Source organism: Trachemys scripta, chromosome 5 (genome assembly GCF_013100865.1).
Source record: "Trachemys scripta elegans isolate TJP31775 chromosome 5, CAS_Tse_1.0, whole genome shotgun sequence".
Classification (NCBI taxonomy): Eukaryota; Metazoa; Chordata; order Testudines; family Emydidae; genus Trachemys; species Trachemys scripta.
In genome coordinates, this window is record NC_048302.1 from 10,932,582 (window position 1) to 10,957,388 (window position 24,807).

The 24,807-nt window shown below is 37.2% G+C and overlaps 1 protein-coding gene across 3 annotated transcripts in view; it reads left to right on the forward strand.

The window, feature by feature from the left end:
- ANKRD17 (ankyrin repeat domain 17) overlaps window positions 1–24,807 on the forward strand; it is a 149,516-nt gene that overhangs the window by 84,444 nt on the left and 40,265 nt on the right. For 2 of the 3 annotated variants that reach the window (XM_034771521.1, XM_034771523.1), the window contains exons 7-16: window positions 1,237–1,331; window positions 6,342–6,579; window positions 7,148–7,339; window positions 7,757–7,866; window positions 9,720–9,807; window positions 11,229–11,356; window positions 12,120–12,263; window positions 13,204–13,306; window positions 14,874–15,629; window positions 23,191–23,339. In XM_034771521.1, the coding sequence (XP_034627412.1) occupies window positions 1,237–1,331; window positions 6,342–6,579; window positions 7,148–7,339; window positions 7,757–7,866; window positions 9,720–9,807; window positions 11,229–11,356; window positions 12,120–12,263; window positions 13,204–13,306; window positions 14,874–15,629; window positions 23,191–23,339 (2,003 nt within the window). The remainder of the gene's footprint in view (window positions 1–1,236; window positions 1,332–6,341; window positions 6,580–7,147; window positions 7,340–7,756; window positions 7,867–9,719; window positions 9,808–11,228; window positions 11,357–12,119; window positions 12,264–13,203; window positions 13,307–14,873; window positions 15,630–23,190; window positions 23,340–24,807) is intronic. The other variant, XM_034771522.1, reaches the window with a different exon arrangement.

The window sequence follows — 24,807 nt, forward strand, 5'->3', positions numbered from 1 at the left end:
ACAAAATATTGTTTAATCTTTAACAGAAGGAACACAGAAACATGAGAGAGGGTTTTGAAAACTGTTTATACACATCTGTCACCCATGGATTACCATCCCCTGGAAATTTAGGAAGGCCCAACCATTTCAAACCCCCCTCCAGAGGGCCTGTGTATATGTGTATCAGCCTGTTCCTTCCCTGCAGGCCCAAACAACTGTGTCCCTCCTTCTGGAGAATGAGTTAATTGGTAATGTCCCTCTGAACTTTAGGCTCCCAGCTGTGTACTTTGGCTGGAGCTGGAAAGTAGCCATCTGCTCAGATAATCTCAGGTATTTTCTCTTTACCAGGAGGTTATTCCTCTAGAGACGTTGTGCTGCCTTTCTGCTGGTTTCCTAAGACTCTGCTATTAAACTAAATCCACCTATGCATACAATGAATTAATCCTATACAGTCATACAATAAATATTTTCCATAAACTGGTCCCATACAGTATTCATAAATAAATGGACAGCAGCCTTTCACAGAATGCTTATAGTTAAAGTTAGGGTTAAACCAGTTAGTTTAGTATTCTTTCTGGACAGTATCTGAAGTCCCTATAAAGCGATATGAAATTTGTGCTATTAATTTAACATTCTTGTAGCATATCACATGGAATACTGCACTTGTACACGATTTTTAGTGATTAGATCAGGGGTAGGCAACCTATGGCATGCGTGCCGAAGGCGGCACACAAGCTGATTTTCAGTGGCACTCATACTGCCCAGATCCTGGCCACCGGTCCGGGGGGCTCTGCATTTTAATTTAATTTTAAATGAAGCTTCTTAAACATTTTTAAAACCTTATTTACTTTACATAAAACAATAGTTTAGTTATATATTATAGACTTATAGAAAGAGACCTTCTAAAACGTTAAAATGTATTACCGGCACACAAAACCTTAAATTAGAGTGAATAAATGAAGACTCGGCACACCACTTCTGAAAGGTTGCCGACCCCTGGATTAGATAATGTGGGCTGTGATGTTTACAGTGTAAGTCTGATTTTTAGCCAGGGTAAAAATTAATGGGAGGTGGAAGTGGTGATTTCCAAAGTAATTTTCTTTGTTTATGATATTGTAACCAAGTCCTGCGTTGTTTAACTGCATATGTTAAAACCTTTCTGCTGTGTTTCAGTCTATGAACACACACACAAAACAGAGGAATGTGACTTGTTGAACAGGTTTTGAGGTTTTTATTAATTATGTATTTTCAATTTAGGCCATTTAGAAATGGTGAGGTTTCTTCTGGAGGCAGGTGCAGACCAGGAGCATAAAACAGATGAAATGCACACTGCTTTAATGGAGGCTTGTATGGTAAGAAACAAATACATTGCTATAGCATGGAAGCATATTTAGCATTTCTCCAGTTGCTGGAGAAGAGCCACAAAACGACGATCCTCTTGTCTATTTGGTACACAATCTAATTTAAATTATATACGTCCATTCATTGTGCCTCATTATTTTTATCCTCCCATACTCAACAGAGGGTAAAGAAAACATGGTTTACGACAATACTTTTCTAAAGCAGAATGATCTAAATCAGCACTCATTTTATGCTTCACAATAGTCATATGTTGTACTGGGTGACACTCTTGTCTGCTGTGGTAGCACCTGTTTGGCCATGTTCCAATAAAAAATTTTAAAAAAATTTTATTGGAGCATCCTGCACAAAGTCGTCTTGAATTAAATGAGTAGTATTTTACTACACTTGATTCACAGGCTCATATCTTAATTACAGTCACTCTGACTTGAAAGAAGAGCTTTGAACTTAAAGGTAACCTTCAAATCTTCTCGGAAACCCTAAACTGTAATAATATCAACTGAATGCTGTCAGTGGTCATGTTCAAATGTGCATTTAACAGATAAGTTTAAAATGTACATGTTCTTACATTTTAAACTTATATGCTGAATGTTTGTCTTTGCCTGGTTACTGAAGGTATTCAGCACATGCTACTACAGTTCAGAGAAGCTTGTTTAAAAACAAAAACAAAAACAAAAACAAAAACTTGCCATGTGTAGACTTTCCATTTGCCATGTGTTCCTCTTCCAGCTTCTTTTGCAAAAAGTGTTGCTCTAGATCACGTATCAGAGGGGTAGCCGTGTTAGTCTGAATCTGTAAAAAGCAACAGAGGGTCCTGTGGCACCTTTGAGACTAACAGAAGTACTGGGAGCATAAGCTTTCGTGGGTCAGAACCTCACTTCTTCTTGCATCTGAAGAAGTGAGGTTCTGACCATGGGAGCATAAGCTTTCGTGGGTCAGAACCTCACTTCTTCAGATGCAAGAAGAAGTGAGGTTCTGACCCACGAAAGCTTATGCTCCCAGTACTTCTGTTAGTCTCAAAGGTGCCACAGGACCCTCTGTTGCTCTAGATCACATGACTCCATAGCCATTTAAAAATAATCTGTCATGACAGTGATGATAGGTGAAATCTCATAGGCGGCTACAGCCCTTCAAAGTTAGTTTGATTAAAGAAATACATGAGATGTGGGTGATCATCCATTTCACACTGTATTTTATTTTTGTCAACTTTTTTGGCAACAAATACAAACGTTCATCATCCAAGTGGTAGCAATGAAAGTCATATCACACACAGGCTTGGTCTAACCTAGTTTTGGTTGTGGTTTGTTGTCTTATGACCCATACAATTCGCAATATTAATTGTTCAGCTGCCTCTGTCCAAGAGAAGATTACCGTTCTTTCCCTCAAGCATCATCTTTGTCCATGTTGGAGTCTGGAGATTTGGGTCTCTTGCATGACAATTTAGGGAATCTGTTTGTTAGCATATAATTCATATTAATAATAATATTTGTTATGTAGCTCATTCACCATGTAAAATATTGATGGATTTATTTGAATTCTTTCACTTTTGATTAAATTTAGAGTAGCTATCCGGGCAGGTTTAGTTCCAGCAAACCTGGGTCTTTTTCAGAATCTTTCCATTTACTTATCCTGTTGCAACACCAAAGATTCAATGTGTAATCTTCAACATGCACCTCCCCTATCCCAAGTCTAATGATGTGTAAGCTTCAGGAATTTAGCCCCGCAGAGTGATGGGTGTGGGCAGATGCACATAATAACTCTGTACATGGAAGGAGTTATTGGAATGTTGTATCAAGGTTTCCTACTAAATAGTAATAAGGAAGCAATTGCTTGTGGCTGTTTTCCCCTCCCTTTTCTCTAAATTATAGCTATTTTCTTTGTACTATATCATGACTCTCCCTCCCTCTTAAACAGAGAAACTGACAAAATTTCCAAGAAATTTTTGGTTTCATTATGTTTCTCACATGCAAATGAAGAATAGAATCAAAGCAGAGAAAGTATAGCTTAAACTTCAGCATCTAGTATGTATAGCAAAAGTTAACTTCCTTGCCCATTCTGATTGTTAATTACTTACCTCTTTGAATTTGTCCACTGGCTTCCCCTGTTACGTCAAATTCAAGCTTTTTATCTTCTTGAAAACTCAATATAACTAAATAAGCTTTATATAGCCATCCCAGCTTATGAAGTCTTGCCTCTCTTAATATCGCACCCCACAACCCGCTAGCCTCCTCTCCTGTGCTGAATGGTTTTGTTAGTTTCTGACATAAGCATCTCCATGCTTTTTCTAGACCTCCTTTCTGTAAAGGGAATTTTCATGAACTCATTCTCAAGGGCCTTTCTCCTCTCTACTGTTATGTCCCTTTCAGAGACCCAGTTCTACTATGAATGTACTTTAAATACTCCCCCCCCCCCCCTTTTTTTTTTTTTTTAAACATAATGCGTGTTTCCCATCTCTGCCTAGTCTCTGTTCATCCTTAGATTGTGAACTTCTTGGACAGGAACTGATCTTGTCTGTTGGAAAGCAACTAGCATGTAAAGTGGGGGCAAGGGGGTGTTGTAAATAATGTGTGTGTGCTTGATGTAAGAAATCCTTTCATATTATAAATCTGTCAGTCTGAAGATGATTGTAAAATGATGCCCCTAATCCTCATTGAAGTCTTAGTTTAGTCTTCCCTTTCCTGAAATAACTATAAAGACTCAAACCTGGGCGGGATTATATCTGCTTAAGCAGTTTTGCAAGTGATTGAATTGATGAGTGGGTGCTCAAATTTTTTAATTAATTTCTAGAAGGCTTAAAGGATATAGGCAGTTCATTTTTGTTTTTGAGATACTGATGCTAAATATTGAGTAGACAGAGCAATTAGATGGATGCTTACTGTGTGATTTCACATAAAAATGAAAAATAATAAAATGGGTAATAGACCCAAAAAAGTAAAAGCTGAAATAATCAGGATATTTTGGGAGAAAAGATTGTTCTTAAGTAAGATTATTGTATAGTAAGAAACTTACAAACAGACAAAATATGCTGTCTGGCTAAGCAAAAATCTGATAACCTTCCTACTTAAAGGTTCACTCATTGAAAGGTCTTATACCCATTTCTAAATGGGAAGTGTTATGTATGGTTTTCCTGAATGATTTACAATAACTAAGGCAGCTAATATCTGTAAAGACTCCAGCCTATAAATTAAGATAAGCCAAAAAGGCATCAGTGATGAGTAGATTTCCGAAGGCATATAGTCCTTTCCAGTTCTGTACATAGTAAACCTCAAAAATGGACCATATTACCCAATGGGTTTAGGAGAACAGATGATAGAAGTAGAGGTGATTTCTGTGGTGTCACTTTTTTTTTTAAACTCCCCATTTCCACCACTCTCTGGCCTTCCTCTGAAAAAATGGATGTGTGGCTAGCTCAAATGCCTTGAGGATTTGGGTTGGTGGTTGCTTGCTTCTGTCCTATTCTTCCCTCTCTTGTAACTGAATTCCAAGAGGCCTCAGAAGGAGGGATACAGCTTTTCAAATTGAGAATTTATTTTTCTTGCCTTCTTCTGGAACTAAATTTCCTCTTTCATTGAGAATAAGTATCTATGTCACACTTGTCCCAAGTGGTCTGCTCTTAAGGAAAAAAAAAAACACCAAAAACTTCAGAGTCTGCATTTTGGTATTTACTAAGGGGCTGGCAAGGGGAGGGGAAATTGATATTGTTGTCTGTTTTGCTGCCTATGATCTATAAAAGAATGTCTACATGGATTTTTTTGTTTTTGTTTTTAACCTGGTTAAAATTTCAGGTCCTATCTTGCCTGGAAGACTGATTGGATATCTAGTGAAATGACATCACAAGAGCCAAGAGAATGCAAGCAGAGCGATTGAGAGGACAAGTGATTTTTAATCACTGTTTAATTTTTTTTTTTTGATTGATTGAATGAATGAATGAATGAATGAATGATGTACGTTTTGGAGAAAGGGAATTTTTTAAAGATAAAACACCTCTGCCCCTTTAAAGTGAGAGCTTAGCAACATACATCTTGAGACCCCAACAAATCTTTCAGCAAAATCTGGGAGGACCAGATACTATATTCCTCATATATCTTAATTTTTTTAAATTAAACAATAAAATACATGCTTTCATGTCTTCATATATAAAAAAGAGCACCCAAGTTCAACGTTATCCACTGGCAAGATGACTAAGAATGTCTTACAGTAGCTTAGGAAGAAGCAAGATTTTTTACTCAGTGTGCAGCAGGTTGTATTATAGTAGTAATTTTATGGTGAAATTTGTGGTAGCGTCTATTCCTTTCAATGAAGGGGCTTGTTTGGATAATACGATGAATATTTTGACAGAAAAATAAATTTTTTTAGGATGGGATCAGAATTGCGTTAGAATCTTGCTAACTTGTTTTTTCTTTTTATTACATTTTTTTGATAATTCACAAAGTACTAGTGAATTCTGGTACGAATGAAATCAAAGTTAATGAATCCTCATTACCACACTTCTGTATTAAATTGTTACTCAAAGTTGGGTGAAGAAAACCTTTATTGTTTGAATTAGTATAGTTTAGTAAAGTTCTATAGATGTCAACATGTTTTTTTTAAACATGCATATGCTGTATTAAGTTCACTAATTTGTGAACCACACACTTAACTTTTGGGCGGGCTACATAATGTAGCAATATATCTACATTTGAGGCTTTGAGTATGCTTGAAAATACTTCAGGTTTGATCTTGCTCCCATTGATGTTAATGGGAATCTTAACTCCCTTCATCTGTTTTAGCTATTTGGATTTTCAAAAATGTCTAAGGGTGGTAGAAGACCATTGAAGTTCAGTGGGATTTGTGCACCTAGTTCCCTTAGACTCTGTTGTAAATCCCAACCATAAAATGCATTGGGTCTGACTGGAATATACATAAACTGAAGTATGATCTTTAAGCCAAGTTCTAGGTGTCAGAGCAAAACTTGTGTTGCCTGTATTTGTGCTTTGTTCATCTTGCGTTTTTTGAATTCTTAGGATGGCCATGTGGAAGTTGCTAGGTTACTTCTTGACAGTGGTGCTCAAGTGAACATGCCTGCTGACTCGTTTGAGTCTCCATTAACATTGGCAGCCTGTGGTGGACATGTAGAGCTGGCAGCGTTATTAATTGAACGTGGGGCTAACTTGGAGGAGGTAAATGATGAAGGATATACACCACTAATGGAAGCAGCCAGAGAAGGTCATGAAGAGATGGTGGCATTATTGTTAGGTCAAGGTAACTACAACAGTGTGTCTACTCAGTAGATTTGAAAGTACTATATGGGCGTCTAGAAATATGAATGTCAATGTATAATTTAAAAAACTAGTTACAGCACTATTTTTTCACTTTTTTCCTATTCAAATAGTCTTTCTCCCAGATGCAACATCCTGACCTTTTTAACAAAAAAAATAATCCTTAAATAAATTTAGATTAATCAGTCAGAAGTAAATGAGCAACTGGTAATCTGAAAATGTATTTTACAGAATAGCATTACATACTAATTAACCAATATATGTAATTTAGGTTCTTCAAGTTGGCCTCTGCATAGATCCACTTGGAGAATATGCTTCTGGAATCTCACAGAAAAAAGAGTGCTCGCTGAGATCACATGAGCAATCTCTGCTAGTCAGAGACAGTTATAATTATGTGGGTTTCAAATTACTTCAGGAATTTTCTTTGAAACAGAGTAGTCAAATCAGCTTTACATTTTACATGTCTTTCATTAAAGAAATTAACTTTTAAATATTTGTTTCAATAACTAATTTGATCTTGGTGGTGGGGGGGTTGTTTTTTGTTTTGGAAGGAGCAAACATCAATGCTCAAACAGAAGAGACTCAGGAAACTGCCCTAACGTTAGCTTGCTGTGGAGGTTTTCTGGAGGTTGCTGATTTTCTTATTAAGGCAGGAGCTGATATAGAGCTTGGATGTTCCACACCTCTAATGGAAGCTGCTCAAGAGGGTCATTTGGAGCTAGTTAAATATTTACTAGCTGCAGGTATGGAGTCATTTTTTGTTCTGATTAGTTGGGTTCTACAAGTTTGTTTACTTGAATAGGGTACATGTGCCCATGTTGATAAACCTTCATTAGTAACAGTATGAAGTTAGACTCTGTAGATACTCTGTAGTAATTTATGTAACTGTTCTAGACCATTTAATATTTTGGATATATGTTTACCACTGGAGAGTAATAAGTAGTTCAAACTTCAGTTCTGAGGGGACTTGTGTCTTTAGTGATTCATTTCAGAGTATGGCTGATAAAATCTTTAAAGGAATATTTTAATCAACTTTTTATTGAATGATGAAGAAAATGTTACAGAGCTTTACAATCTGTTCTGTTACGGAACATAGAGAGATTTGGTTATTTTTAGACTGTTGTTTTAAAGCTTACATATTCATTAATGCTGCTTTTCAGGGGCTAATGTGCATGCAACAACAGCAACAGGTGACACAGCACTGACATATGCATGTGAAAATGGCCATACTGATGTAGCAGATGTCTTACTTCAGGCAGGTGCAGATTTGGTAAGGAATTAACTTTTAGATGATAATTATAAATCAGAAATAAAAAATAAAATGAGCACTGGATGTTAATTGCTGAAAACTTGTTTTTTAAATTCTCCTTTTCTTTATTTTACTTTAAATATGTTCTCTCAATGCAGTGATTCTTCCCAGTTTGATATAAAATGATTATTTCATTATCTAAAAGAAATTGTCAAAATGCTTTAGTCCAGTGGTCACCAACCTGTCGATCCTGATCGACTGGTTGATCCTGGAGCCTCTGCCAGTCGATCTGGGCTCGGGCAGGCTACCTGCTTGCTGTGGCCCCACGCCGCTCCTGGAAGCGGCTGGCTGCTAGCGTGTCTCTGTAGCCCCTGGGAGGAGGGCGGGGAGGTGACTCCTAGCGCTGCCCCAGCACTGTCCCCGCAGCTCCCAGTGGCTGGGAACCAGCCAATGGGAGTTGCAGGGGCGGCACTTGCAGGCATGGGCAGTGCACAGAGACCCCCTGCCTCTCTTGCCCTCAGGGGACGCAGAGACGTGCCAGCAGCCAGCCGCTTCTGGGAGTGGCGTGGGGCCCCGGCAGGCAGAGAGCCTGCCTGCCTGAGCCCTGATGCGCCACCAGCCGGGAGCCACCTGTGGTAAGTGCCTCCTGGCCAGAGCCTACACCTCGCATCCCCTCCCACACCCCAACCCTCTGCCCCAACCTGGAGCCCCCTCCTGCACCAGACTCCCTCCCAGAGCCCACACCCCTCACCCTCTCCTGCACACCTGCCCCAGGCTCAGCCAATGCACACCCCACAGTTGAGAATGTTGCACTGATTTGTGACAGTCCCTGAAGGATTTTGGATCTATAAACCACAAATGACACTAATAAAAAGTAAAACTCATGAAATGTCCAGTGGATTCTAGGAGATTAGGTGCAGAGTGACCATATGACCCCTGCACCCAAACTCCTTCCCAGAATTTGCACCCCTCACTCCTGCACCCCCGGAGCTCCCTCCCACACTGCAAACCCCTCGGCCCCAGCCCAGAGCCTGCACCCCCTCCCGCATCCCTGCCCCAGCCCGGTGAAAGTGAGTGAGGGTGGGGGAGAGTGAGTGACAGGGAGGAGGGAATGAAGTGAGCGGGGCGGGGTAGATCCTGGGTTGATCTTAAGTTCAGAAAGTGACCTTGTGCATAAAAAGGTTGGAGATCACTGCTTTAGTCTGACTTACCATGGCTGACTTCCAAAGCTGTTCCAACCCCTTAAAAGTAGCCTGAACAGAAAAATGCTGCTGTTGTGTCATTTATATCAAGCATTTCAAATGAAAATGCAGAAATGATCCACTCCATATTCTGGTTAATATCAGAAAACAGCTGGTTCTGTTATGCTAGAAGTGAAAAACCTTATCTCTCTCCCTCCCCCCGGCCCATAGCAACTATTAAACTGTATTTAGGTAATGGAATAAAGATGATTTGAGGTAAACAGAGACATTGTCCATGTTCAGCATCTGTTGAGAATGCCTGTATAGCATTATAATAATTCCACATAAAATGAAGTTAGCTGTTAAGCTTATTAATAAGGAAACGCTTTTCTTAAAAGCCCCAAAAAATTAAAAATGGGCTTTACAATCTGAACATTTTAATACTTCACACTTACACTTCTCATCCGAGGCTCTCAAAGCTCTTTACAGAGGTGGGTTGGTATTATCCCTGTTCTACAGATGTCATCAAGATAAGTCAGTTAGTTTGTGGATATTATTGGGTTATTAAACATCAAAATGCAGTCATTTGTGACCATAATACTATTTCAGGTGAAAAAGTGCAGGCTGGATTTAGATCCCTTTAGAAACTTGCCCATTTATAATCTTGTAAGCCTGTTTTCATATTTTGTCTAGGAACATGAATCCGAAGGTGGAAGAACTCCTTTAATGAAAGCTGCAAGAGCAGGTCATGTTTGCACTGTTCAGTTCTTGATTAGCAAAGGTGAGTTCATGAAGTTTTTCTTTTCTGCTTAAATAAGAATTATGACTTGAAGACAACGGTGTATGTAATGGATATTCTATTTAGATTTCCAATAATTTAAATATAGGTGCTAGTACTAGGATAACTTTTTTATGCTTAATTTTATATATAATGTAATTATGGTTCTGGTCATCATTTATCTTAACCATACCCCTTCTTGCAACGCAGGCAGGGCATGAAAAACTTCACTGTATGTTGTGATGTACTGATATTGAGTTGCTACTCATGTTTGATGTATTTTTATTAAATAGAAGATATATGATCCATTTGATCCTCCTGATTGTCCATACAATTGACATATTGTATATAAAACTGACAGTGTTTCTTATAAGAACATGGACTGATTATAGGACTTATAATGACATTGTAATCTTGCTTCCAACTACATTAAAGTTATTTTAATCACTCTACCTTGACTTAGAATATTTAAGCCATTAGGCTATGGAGGCTAGGATGTCCAAACTTGGCAACCTAAAGTGAGGTACCTGATACTTAAACAGTGCTGGTCACCTGCATTTCCCATAAGTTCTTTGGGAGCTATGGTACGGCTTAGGAACTCTGAAATTAGACCCCTTCTTCAGGCTCTAGTGTTTTATTTGCATTGAAGATAGTGGAAGCTAATGGGTGCTCAACGCTTTTAAAAATCAGGTGCCTAAATATTGATTTAGGAGTCTAATTTTAGCAATGGCATGTGTGGTCATTCTTGCTCCTTAGTAACCCCACTTCCATCTCCCAAGCAGCTACAGTTACAAGTTTTCCTCTCCTCGTGTGGAACCTGACTGGCCTGCTGTCCCTAATCCTGCCCCATTATCATCCCTTCGCAGATGTGAATGGGAAAAAGCACAGTTGGAATTAATCACTGCTTGCCAGTGACTAGGAAGGGCTTCTGCAGCATGTCAGTCATAAAGTGAGGCACTTTGACAACAAAATTGCTGACAGATCTTGAATAACAGCATCACATACACAATCACATTAGGTCCATGCATGTAATATAGACATATTCACATTCTTGGTTGGGAATGTTAATATTTATGCCATCTTCCCTGTATTATTTAGTAAAAGTAACATTTTTGTATCCATTATGTAGCTGATAAGACTTTTGTGTTAATGATTATAATTTCATATTATCAAATTTGCTGTATACAGTACTATATTATGTAATAGTGTGTCTGTTCCTAACATTTCTGGCCATCAAATACGTTTGAAGTTGATTTATGCATTTAATTATTTTTAAAGCTGCTGTTTCATATTAGTCTAATATATATGGAATTAAGTATTGATTCCAGAACAGAAATGGGTGAAAGACAAGTGTTACAGTTCATCTTTTTATGAAGTGATTTCTTCCCCCACCATCCTTCTTTCTTCCCCCTCCTACACCGAAGGAGCAAATGTGAATAGGACCACAGCTAACAATGATCATACAGTATTGTCGCTGGCCTGTGCTGGAGGTCACTTGGCAGTTGTGGAATTACTGCTAGCTCATGGAGCTGATCCTACACACCGACTGAAGGTAAGTATTTTTAGCATGTGTATTTTCTCCTTGTCTTCTGAACTAATCTTCTGGTTACTGTTTGAAATAAGTGTAGGGGCTGACAAAATAAACTGACATACATGTAATGAAAGTTTATAGCAATCACTCTCAAAATTAAAAATTCTGATAGTGTTAAATGAAATCCTTATTATCGTCCAAGAGAACCCTTGCCACTAAGGGCTTGTCTAAGCTACCGCCTAAGTTTGTTAGTTATGTCTCTCAGGGGTTTAAAAAAACACTCCCTTGCGCAATGTAACTTACATCAACTTAAACGTTCTCCTGCTGACCTACTTCTGCCTCTCGTTGAGGTGGAGTAATTACGTTGACGGGAGAGCGCTCTCCCATTGACGCAACGTGTCTTCACCAGACATGATGAATCGGTGCAGCGGCTCTGATTTAGCGCGGTAGTGTAGGCAAGCCCTAAGTGTATAGCACTGTTTGAGGGACAGTGAGTGCATTATCCACAGGAAGTCTTGAATTCTTGCACCAAGAAATTAGACTGAGTTTGCTATGTAATTTTCATAGTTTCAGAATGTTAATGCCTTTGTGTTTTAAGATACTTTTGTAAAAATGTTTAATTGTGTCTTACAAATTGTTAAAAACGCACAATTATCAGTGAGCCTGTCAACATGCCTTTTCAATATATGATGTAGAGATGTGTCTCTAAGCTAACAAAATAATTTAATGTTTCTCTTACACCTGGTTTTCTAAAGTAGTGTGCTCCTTTTTTTTTTCTCTTTAGGATGGTTCAACTATGTTGATAGAGGCAGCTAAAGGTGGTCATACTAGTGTGGTTTGCTACCTGCTGGATTATCCAAATAACTTGCTTTCTGCTCCTGCACCTGATGCCACCCAGCTGACCCCACCATCCCATGATTTAAATAGGGTAAGATGCAAGAGCTAGTACAGGGTGTGATTTCATTTTTCTGTGTGTTCATACTTAGTTTGTTGAAAGTTAAGGTACTAAAATATACACTAAATAAGTTATGAAAAATATCTGGAAACCTAGGTTTAGCACATTTTGTAGGTTACTAGATGAGCTTTTTTGAAAAGATGCCACAATTTGAAGTGCAAACTGAAAATCCTTTGGTAGCATTACTGGGTAATTCTTTGCCTTTTTCCTCTCAATTTGTCAATTTTACTGAAAAAACAATGAGGAAGAAAATCTCAACAATCAAAAACACTTCAGTAAGAAGTGCTCTTTTAACCTTCGTTTGCAGCCAACTGTGGCTTAAATTTGCACGGCAGATTTAGTATGGATTACCATGTTCATGATGTTTAAATTGTTAGAATGTTTGTTGTTTATACTAAGGCCATGTCTACATGACCCCTTAGGTCGACAAAACTTATGTTGCTCAGGGGTGTGAAAAAACATCCCATAGCGACATAAATTTCATCGGCATAAGTGCTCGTGTGCACAGTGCTATGTCGGCGGGAGAGTGTCTCCTGCCAACATAGCTACTGCTGATTGTTTAGGTGGTTTTATTATGTCTACAGAGAGCTCTCGCCTGTTGGCATAGAGCAGCTACATAAGCGATCTTACAGCGGCACAGCTGTATCAGTACAGCTATGCCACTGTAAGCTTGCTAGTGTAGACATGGCCTAGGAATGTAAAGTGCTTAGGACCCATATTAATAATAGTCTGGAACTGTTAACAACTATTGGCACTGAACTCAACATTTCAAAAGGTGTTAAACAGTATTTTATATATGTTATGCATGCCATTTTTGTAACAGTGACAATTTGTTAACTAGATGTTATACTTCAATAAATATTAAGCATATAGGAAGAAAAGAAATGTAATCTATTAGTGTCCAATGTTTTAGGCTCCTCGTGTACCAGTGCAGGCACTGCCCATGGTCGTCCCACCCCAGGAGCCTGACAAACCCCCTGCCAATGTCGCCACAGCCCTTCCCATCAGAAATAAAGGTCAGTTGTAGCTTTGCAGCTTACTTTAAAAAATCCTGTCTAGGTAGAAGATTTAGGGTTGCTTTAATTTTATTTTAGTTGATAAGTTCCTGTAGACAATAATTATTTCTGGAATCAGTCAAGGGAATTAATTTAATTTTTGTAAGGACTGTTTTCGCCCACATTAAAGACTAAATATCCATCTAACTTCTTTAAATTGGAATTTTTCAAGAAATCTGCCTCTCTAAAAATATTACATAATGTGTGGTTTTGCTAGATGAATGTGAAATGTAGGTTGTCAACCAGTATCTAATAGTAAAAACTTTGAAAGAATTGTCATTGATCACAGTTATCAGTAATATTGTAGTTGGTTTGGAATTTACATCTCCTTAAGATAGTAGTGTAGGTACAGGTTTGACTATATTTAAAAGCAGAATTTCTTGATTTTGTGCTGTAAAATGTGAGTTGGGTCCTCTTTGCAAAGTAGTTGAACTCAGTGTAAATTTAGTGTCCATTTTGGACACGTTATCTAAAAATTTTTGCTGCACTTTTACATAAAGGATCTCCAGAATATTTTTTCTATCAAGGACCACCAGTAGTTCACATGTGTTTGTGTGTGTGTGTATAATAAAATATATACTGTGTATATGCTGGTAATACTTTACAATTTAAGTTCTGCTGGAAGAAAATGGGTACTTCCTCAGTTAGAAATACCGGGTTTTAATTTCCCTTCCATTCTGAACTATTAATCACTTTTCCTTATAACATTTAGATGGTACAGTGTTGGCTTAATCACTATGGATTTGTTCACTATAAATCTGTTGGACTACACAGAGCACTGTCCTTTCTTACATGAAGACTGAATTCTTTCCCTCTCCTGATCAGGGAGTTGGGTCGAACATATGCAAATTCATGTCTTCTTTGTGGAACGCCTAAACACAATAGATGTCAAATCAGAACATATTAATTCGTATTTTAATGCTTTAATATTGGGTCTAGTACTGAATGTCAAGCTGATAAAGCTTGAAGGGATTAAATATTCCTAATTAGATTAGCACCTTTTTAAATCTACCAAGTCAGATTTACAAAGCAGATTCTTAAAACAAACAAAAACCCTACCCATCAAATAACAGTTTGGCTTGGTTTCTTGCCTTTTTCCATGCATTTATGACTTGATACCATCTCAAAACACAAAATATCAGGTCTAGGGCTAGTATCTCCTTCCCTTTCTTTTTTGTATATCTAATCATGCCACTTGCATACCACACATCTTGAGGCAATCATTTTCTATTCAGACATTTAACTATTGTTGGAACAAATACCTTAAAAATTAATGTACAGAACTGTTCTACATTATATATAGTAATCCACTGTTAGATTTGCAGGGTAGCCTCTGATACGATATAATTATCATAACGTGCAAGATATGGTTTTCTTCATAAGGTCTTACTGTACACTTTCACCTTCTCTGGGTACAGTACCTTGGTGCGTAACTGTTGGCCATTAAGTGTCCAAACAGTAGCTCTGTAATGAGGATGCCATTCATGTGCAGTTCCATTGGTTCTGAGGGGGTTTCTTTTTCACACAGCTGCTTCTAAACAAAAGTCCAGCAGCCATTTGCCAGCAAACAACCAGGATGTACAGGGTTACATCACCAATCAGTCTCCAGAGAGCATTGTAGAAGAGGCTCAGGGCAAGTTAACAGAGCTTGAGCAGAGGATAAAAGAAGCCATAGAAAAAAATGCTCAACTGCAGTCCTTGGAATTGGCACATGCTGATCAACTTACCAAGGAGAAGATTGAGGAACTGAACAAAACGAGAGAGGAACAAATTCAGAAGAAACAAAAGATTTTGGAGGAACTGCAGAAAGTAGAACGGGAGTTGCAACTGAAAACGCAGCAGCAGCTAAAAAAGCAATATCTAGAGGTTAAAGCGCAAAGAATTCAGCTTCAGCAGCAGCAGCAACAGCAGTCTTGCCAGCATCTGGGACTACTGACTCCTGTTGGGGTTGGAGAACAACTTTCAGAGGGGGACTATGCACGGTTACAGCAGGTGGACCCCATCTTGCTCAAGGATGATCCTCAGCAAACGGCTGCGCAGATGGGCTTTGCACCTATTCAGCCTCTGGCGATGCCCCAAGCTTTGCCTCTGGCAACAGGTTCCCTACCTCCCGGGTCCATCGCAAATCTTACCGAACTTCAAGGTGTTCTAGTTGGACAGCCAGTGTTGGGCCAAGCACAGCTGGCAGGGCTGGGGCAAGGAATTCTGACAGAAACTCAGCAAGGGTTAATGGTAGCCAGCCCTGCTCAGACCCTCAATGACACGCTGGATGACATCATGGCAGGTGGGTTTATATTGTTATGAGCAGGTATAATTTATGATTTGCTTACACCTAGTAGAGGGTATATCAACTTTCTTTTTTTAGTTTGGTTCTAACTACCACAACAATGAACGATTTTTATATACTGATCCTTGTCGTTAGGGCTTTAGAATAATAGTTAATTTTCAGTAATCTTCAGTAAACATTTTTAGTTTGAAGGATTGACTTCCCATTTGAGGTTTTGCTACCCACTGCCCGTTTGACAGGTTGGTATGCTGTATGTGCAAAACGCCATTTTATTTTGCATAGTTGCTTTGGCCACAATTGAAACTATGGTACTATTACAGCCCCATTTCCAGATGTGGAGAACCAACCTGACAATATTGTTCTTCAGTGCTTGTATCTGTTTATTAAGAAATAGTTTTAATATTTGGAATAGGCCTTCTATCAACTAGCATACTCCAAGCAAGACATCTGGAATAGACATTCTGCATTTGATTTTAGAATTAGAACTGCCATAGTTATATTTAAATTATTTAGGAATTCAGCCATAAGTAGGAATAAATTTTAAATAAACCTATATGTATTGTTAAGAAATACAGATTGATATTGCTTTACCTTTATCTATGCAAACAAATTTAAATTTTCCAAATCTACGAGAATAATCCAGTATTAAGACATTTCATACAGATTACATTTTTCCTGGAGTACTAAACAGTACACTAAGAATAAAATAGGGTTTAGATACAACTGGAAGTATAGAAGGCTAGCAGTGCTGATTTCCTTATAGCATGTTTTGCATCCTAATTATATTTCATTTGCTACTCCCCTTGTTAATTATACAACTTGTCAGTGGAATATTAGTTTTCAATCTATTCCTTTATTTCCGTAAACCTGTGTATCCATTGAATCTTTTAAATTACCTTGTGGGAGGTCAACATATATTAAAACTTGATTATAAGTACAGATTTATTATGTAAGAAAAATATTAATTACATGATGCTAATTATCGTGATGTGCCATTTGAGAAGCATGACAGTGGAGGCAATCTAGGATATCTCAGTCTACAGGAGTAAAGTTATGTTGTACCAACATATTGCAGAAATTACAGTAGCATTATCCTGTAGGGAAGTGAAGAAACAGTATTTGGGGAATGTTTTTTTTTAAATATTCAGGAAAACATTTTCAAACCTGGGTGCCTTTTGAAAATCAGTGTGCTGTTCAGGAGCTTAACATAGGCATCCAGGTTTGAAAATATCAGTAGGCAAAAGTTTAACTGAACACTCAAGAGATGATTTCTCTCCTTCCGTCCTGATGAAAGAATGGAGATGTGAAGATTTCCCTTATTTGGATACACTGGGATACCTAATACCAGCTGGTGCATCTGTCAGATAAAATGGTTACAACTTTTAAGCTGTAATTACATGTAATTACACATACTGAATTTAAATAGAACTTAAATTTAGTTTACATTTTAAAATCTATTATGATATATAATTACATGCAACTCCATTTAAATATTGAGGATTCGTGATTCTATTTTGGGGATGCACTATCTGAACGTTTCCTTTTATGAAAGGCTAGATTTATTTACAATTTACATCTGAATCAAATATTTTTTACATTCGTCGGTCCCAATTCTACAAGCTGTGTGTTTGCAATATCCAGTGAAGTCTGTGAGAGTTGCATGTGTGGAAGGTTTTCAGGATTAATGTGAAGTTTGTATAAATTAAATTTCAGAGTACTGAACCACTAATGTAAAAAGAACCCATTTTTATTTGTAAATAGGGAACGTAGTACAAATAGGTAAACTTCAAAAATGCTGTACAATTTAAGTTACAAAGTCTGAATTCAAGCTGCCACAATACTGGAGATTAATTTGGCTCAATACAATACCCAGCAAACTAGAACATGTTTGATGTGTATCCCAGAGACTCCATGGTGTCTCTCCATGGAATGTTTGACTTACTAAGACTCAGGGATGGTGTCACTTGAGTTACACCAGAAATTAATTTGGCTCACCATGTCTGACATTTGTCTCATCAAATGGAAAGTCACCGGTTTTTCACTTTGATTACTTAAGTTTGAACCAACTGAAAATGGAACCACTTTTATAACGTCAACTGATAAAATGACTTTTAAAAGTTCCCCTTTTTGAATTAAATTAAAACTAAGGTAGCAATGGAAAAAAATCAGAGGTACCCACAGCTATCAGTGGCAATTGTTCAATTGTTGAGTCTCCAGCATTTCTCAGGAGTAGACTAGAAATAACAGAATATGTAGTTGATTTTAAAAATGACAAATGTTAAAAACAAATTATTTGAAAATTAGTTTTTACTTGTCTACTAACACCTGAGGTCAGGGTTCTTCCTGCAAGAGTTTTATGACAAGGCAAGGATGGACACCTCCCTGCTTCCACTTGAGATGTTGATGTCATTATCTCTCATGCTGTTCTGATGAATCTTGAGTTCAGATCCTGATGAATAAGAATCATTTCAGTTTACTTATAAATAAACACATTTTAAATATTAAGGCTATATATGCAATCTATTAATTCATTAGCATGTAAATACTATAAATGTATATTTTTAATAAACAAGCATTTCAATTTGTCAGTACCTCTTTTTAATTTGTTACACCTTCTCCCTGCCTTCTGCTAGTGGGAGATGTTTGCACTCAGAGATTTCTTGCAGTTTTCCATATTGAGGGTTGCCTTCAACACCTTTGAAAAGAGAGAAGAAAATTAACACGTTGTACATGACTTCTAGTCAAGGGTTTCAAAACATTTTACAAACAAATTTAAGCTTCACAAAACATCCTTATGAGATCATTAAGTTCACAAATGACTAAATTGGGTCATAGGAAAGGATAAATGATTTGACAGATACTACATAGTAAGTAAGTACCCTAGATTGGAATATAATGTCAAAATCGTGAGATTTCTTGTAACTTCTAGAAATGCTCACAGAGGTATGTACTCCCGTTGGAAGGAGTAAATTACTGCCATAGCATTTTAACTTCTCTTAAGGATTTTAACTTATGCTATCAGTATTATAAATAATATACAGATATCTGTATTATTCTTGGTATGTATTGATGGCATGCTCTGGGAGTTGCTGTGTAAAGGAACAGTAAACACAACTTAATTACATTTTTATTGGTCCGTTGACTAAAAGGTATGGACTTCCTGGAAAACTGCATGAAAAAGCCCCTGAAAAGAACTAATATAAATGTAAAATAAGGAACATTGATATGTTATAGAGTCTCAGGCTCCATGTGATAGATCTGTTAATATTTAGGAGTGGTATTGTGTTTGCCAATTCATAGTCACAACATGCCTTCTAGTTACTATTTCAGGGCATATTGTGACTATGTAATTGTGTGCACAGATCCATTAAAAATGGATTCTAGGAACATCTTTTTTAATCTTAAATTCAGAAAACTTGACTCTTCTACTAGAATATTTGGAAAAACCTGAAATGCAAAAAACAAATTAGTCACATTAAGATCTTAAATTTTTTTAAATCCATTTGAGAAAAAGAGAACGAAAATCTGGCTGTCGGTCTTGCATCTCAAATTACAGCAGTGCAGCATGAAAGAATGTCTCTACCCATTCTAAGTGGCATTGCAAGGGACATTCACTGCGCAAGAACAGCATTGTGGGCCCAATAATGAGAACACCACTAAGAAAATTACTATTGTTCAGCATAGTGTAAAAAATTTCAAAACTTAAAGAAACTAAGTGAATAGTATGATCATTCTTCAATACAAAAAGAGTCCCCATTCTTGCTAAATTTAAAAAGTGCAAAGCATTATCCCCTGAGTCAAGAGGGACAGATATATTAGCTATTTAAAGAAATAAACGTTGACATTTCTCAAATATGAGCACGTTTTTAAAATGTCAGGCTTACCTTCCAAATGAGCTATTTGGTAAGAGCCTATCGCTCTAAAACAGTTTTTTATCTTACACAACCTTCACTTGGCTTACTTATACTTGTGAACTTTTTTCTTTTTTCCTTCTCTCCTGCAATATTTGGAGTGCTTATCTTACACGTGTACAACTTGGTGTTTTTGTGGGGAAAACATGTCAAGTGTAAGGAACGTCCCTTTAAGTCCGGAGGAAATCTAAGATCTGGAAAAGGAGTCCAATGTAAAGATTAGTTAAGTAGACCTCCTAATGGCGGTACACAGGAAAATCAAATATAAAAATCGAAATATTGCCATGTCTTCAGTCTTCATTGCAAACAAAATTGTCAAGAGCATCAAAGTGCTGCTTTCAAAAGTGATTTAAGAACCTAACTTTCAAAGTAACTTTGAAAAGTAACTTTTGAAAATCAGATTTAATGCTTTTGAAAATTTAATCCTACATCTCAATAGGAGAAAGAAGTGTGTGTGGCCCTACAGCCAAATCTACATACCAAGTGCTCCTAATTTCAATGTGATTTGAAAGAAAATCACTTCATTTCCCTGACATCCAGTAGTAGATGTTCACCTAATTACTGAAACAGATATCTGTACTTCACCACATCAGTCAGAAAATTTAAAAAGGAGGCAGCGTGGGTAGGGAATTCATTTTGTTTTGCTTGCTCATGATAGATGACAGAATGTGCCCTGATATTAATAAAACTCTTCATTAAAATAGTTAATTTAAAAATACTTCTTAACTTTAGTAAAGTGGGACAAGTACTCATGTTACTGCTGTGAAGATAGTACGAAGACATTGTAGTTTATTGAATGCTTCTTAGTCTTCGTTAGACTTTAGATGAACAATTTTTGTTGGTTGCCTTTGGGGTGTGCACTTGAATGACAATTTCAACCTGATCAGGAGCTTTCCCGGCACCCAGAGTACCACCCTCGTGATTGTTAGACCTAAAAATTAACACATCTTTACCTTCTGTCTCATTTAGTAAATATACTGTATGGATATGAACCATATATTTTTCTCAGTTAATTATTGCTGCAGCAGATTTAAAATAATAATGTAAGAATTGTAAACCAACATGCATATTCATGGTGTACTGTGTTAGCTTGTGTATAAACCATTTATTTATGAACTCTTATCGTAAAGTTTCTTGTGGGAAGAGGGGTGTTGGTTTTTCTACATTTTTTTTTCACTGCAGCAACAATAGCGTGAAAAATGGTACATGGCTTAAATTAGAAACAATTGAATATAATAATTCTCCACATCGGTCCATTTTTAGGCCTAACAACCTCGGTGGTGTCAGTTGTAATAGTTAACGTGCCTTTTTTTTCTTGTAGTGGGTCACAATACTAATTTCTTATGTCTTTGAAAATCTCATAACTTGGAACTGGTTTTTTAAAGAGGAAATCATGGTTCTTAGTGACCCTTTAAAAACTTTGATGGTAATGGTATTACATTCAGCATTGGAAGCTTTCTGGTTCTGGTGCGTGGATTACTCACTTCTCATTGATTCCCATCATCTTGCAGCCAGCTTGAGTACTCAGTCTCTTGTAACTTTACCATGTGCCCCCAGTGCCACTGGCCAGAAAAGATGGTTCATTTATAAAATGTTGATATGGTGGGAATCAAACTTTTTTCCAAGACGTCTTTAACTTTTTAGGAATTAAAATACTTTGTGCTGCTTGAAAAGTTCTGTTCTTTAAACCCATAAAAGGCAGTAAATTCAGAGTTCAGGGTTCTTGTTTTTTTGCTGGCTTTTAGAAAAATGTCATTATCTGACCCACATGTACTCTGATATAATGAACAAAAAATGGAGCAAGAGATCGAACTCTGAATTTCCTTTTTTTGTTCTAAATCAAACCACAGCTATTCCTTTTTTTAGGTAATACCTTTATATAACAGGGATAATGAACCTGAGCTGCTTTTAAGTTTAAAAAAAAAAAAAAAGACTCCTGATGAACATGAATACTTTGAGCTGAAACCTTTGGATATGATGTTCCCTGAACAAGAATTCCTTGAAACATCAACTCTTGTTAATATTATCTTTCATTTGAAATCAATCATATGGTGCACCTCAACTTTGGGCCAAATTATCTTGGGTTCAAGTCTTGTGCCAGTAATTGACTCCATACCCAGTGATAACTTTGTAATGAAGTACTATGGGAGACAGATTTCCTCTTCATTAAAGATGCCCGTTGCCGTTCTTTAGCTATTTAGGTGAAAATTAAAGAATGAATAATTGGATGGCTTTGGGGCTGGCACAGACTTCCACCTCTAAGTCATGAGTAAAACTGGTATGATAGTGACCAGAAGTCATTATTATCTGGTAAGATTGTTCATTGGGTCTGTATGAAATAAGTTGGTGGTTATCATTTGTTTCTATCATAATTGACATTTGCTGTCTCCCTTGTTGGCAGTTTCAGCAAGAAGGCCAAGAATTGAGTTAGTACAGAGAGTAAACATTGGCCTCTTTGGACTGAGGCTCAGTCAGGTTGGTGGGATGCTGTGGTGAAAGTTGCATTGCTGTTGCCCACAATGCTACTGCTGAATAAAGGACTTCAGTGTGCAGGGCTGGTGATCTGGCTCCTCTCCCAATTATTAAACCTACTTCAAAGAAGAAATTTTAAAACATTAGAAACTTTAAGAGGAGGGGTTGCTATATATTCCTGCATAGCTACTCCATTGTATGTAGTAAAAGAACACTATCAATTTGAAAAATGCATTTCTCTAAATTTTGTAATTACTAGAGCTACAAATAACACCGAAGATTATTCAAAAAATATACTTGAAAATTTTTTTCAAATCCTTTACTTTGCCCATTTGACAGCACTTCGTATATCCTCATTTTCATAGCTCTCCTGTATAATCAGTGAGGTTCTAAAGACCCTCACTAATATCAAAAAGGAGAGCAGAAAAATCCATTAATTCCTTTAAAAATGTGTACACAGAACATATTATTTTAAAGGATGCTTTACCAGAAACTGGAACAGCTTGAATGCAAAAAATTCTTTAGGAAAATATTGCATTCAAAATGCTAATTATACCATTTTGATATGATGTAGCAAAAATAGTATTTGATGGTTTTCTTTTTTTCTTTGCCAGAACTTTTAATCAATACCATTGGCAAAATGATTTTTATAAAAATGTTCAACTTCCCCCCCCCCATGTAACATAGTTGTTTATATTTGATCAATTCTGATTGATCAGGTGCTTCCACACTATCATTGTTGCTATTTTGCATTAATACCTTGTGATTGGAATAGGAACTCCCAGGACCCATAGTTAGCCAAAATATATAGCTTTAAGTACCTAGTTATTCTGAATGTGCTCCAGTCTCCTTTTAATGACATGGATTTTTTGAGTCGTTAATCATATACCTCTTTGAATAAAGTGCCTGATCAGGAAAAGTGCTCTCTTTTTCCAGAGGTGGCTTTCAGAAAATGCCACAAACCTAACGTTCACACATTTCTCATACCGTCTATTTCTTAAATTAGTTGTTAAGGCCAACGAATTAGAGGTTTAAAAGTGATATATTTTCAAAATACAATAATTTATTAAGAAGCATTCAAGATTTTTCTGGTATTTCATTGTCCACTTATTGTGATGTTCCAGATCTGAAGAATAAAATTTACTTTTACTAAATGTAGTCATTCTGTTTAACAGCAGTGAGTGGAAGAGCATCTGCAATGTCAAACACTCCTACCCATAGCATTGCAACTTCTGTCTCCCAACCTCAGACGCCAGCTCCAAGTCCTATCATTTCTCCTTCAGCCATGCTACCAATCTACCCTGCCATAGATATTGATGCACAGGTAAGCCTGAAATGAGTGCAGCATAATTGTGGTGGTGAAGGTATTTGCTTCTACATAATGAATGAATCACCATCAGTAAACCGTTCAGATTTATATTTAGTTGTGTTCTAGATGATTTGGTGGAATATTTAAAATCCTGCATAATCCAACAGGACAATTGCAATGTGTTCTCATCTGGGCTACAGAACAGGTGGGAAAAAACGCAGGCATTTTGTTCGGTGACTGATCATTTGGTTTTCACTTTCTCTTCTTTGTGCGATACTAAGTGATAAATTTTCTGATGAAATATCTTTTGTTATCTAACAGGTATTTGAATCTTACCCCAAGATATTTTTCATCAGCTTTATGCCAGTCAGCAGGCAAAATAACTCTCCACAACCCGTCAGCCTGGTTTCTAGGTTGGCAGGGTCAGTGCAAATCAACATAACCTTCTCTCCATAATTGTCTGGGATCCATTGCTAACATTGTGCTAACTCTGTGGCATTCCCAGTACTTGCTAGCTTGGGTGACAGAAGACAGAACTTGGTACCAAACTTCAGTTCTCTCTGCCCTATGCTGCATTGTTCTGCTACATGTCAGCCAGGAACTGGTTTTTAATGTCTTAGAAGGATTTGCTGTCAGAGTAGAAATTAAAACAAACAAAAAAAGAGAGAGCGAGATGGCTGCTGTACCTTTTACAAAGTGTTCCGTTTAAAAGTCTTGTCACAATCTCAGTAAAAGATTGCATCAAACGCCACAGCTTTTCCTTGTTCGCACATATACACCTTTGAATGAGCTGCTAATTCTTTAACCAGGCACTAGAAGGATTTGATGAAACATACATCACTCCATCGTATGGGCCTGACAGGTAAAGTCATAATGAGTGCATCATACCAAGATGGTAGATAATTAGAAATAACAGGAAATATAGAAGTGGTTACTTGGAGGCAGTGGATGCATTCTACAAAAATCAGAACATTTTAAAAGCAGGAGCATGAAAAATTTAAATTTAAAAGAACCGCTTGTATCTTTTAATCCTGCTCCCATAACCTACCTAGTTTACCAGTGATCAAAATTTAGGGTCATTTGTGAGCTCATTCTGTGGAGTTATAAATAAGGCAGTGGTTCTGTAATTCTAGCAGTTGATGGACTTCCTCATAAGAGTGATCACTTAAGCTCACTGCAGGGCTCTGAAAGTTTCCTGGGGACCAGAGTTTGAGAAGTAGTGCAATAAAGGATTTGGTTTTTTTAGTGAAAAGTAGTTCATTTGAAGAAATGAAAGTCTTCACAGTGTGTCAGTACTTTGAGTCTGGCAGCATAGCTTACTTCACCTCTCCTTGCTCCTAGGACTGCAGTTGTTTAGCATAATGTTCTAAGCCAAGCTAAAAATGTTAGCAGTTATGGATGGCATATTTCTGGGAAGTGTCAACTTTTTGAGGTCTTACCTTCCTATTAATAAGGAAACATGGGAACTTTTTGTGCTGAATTA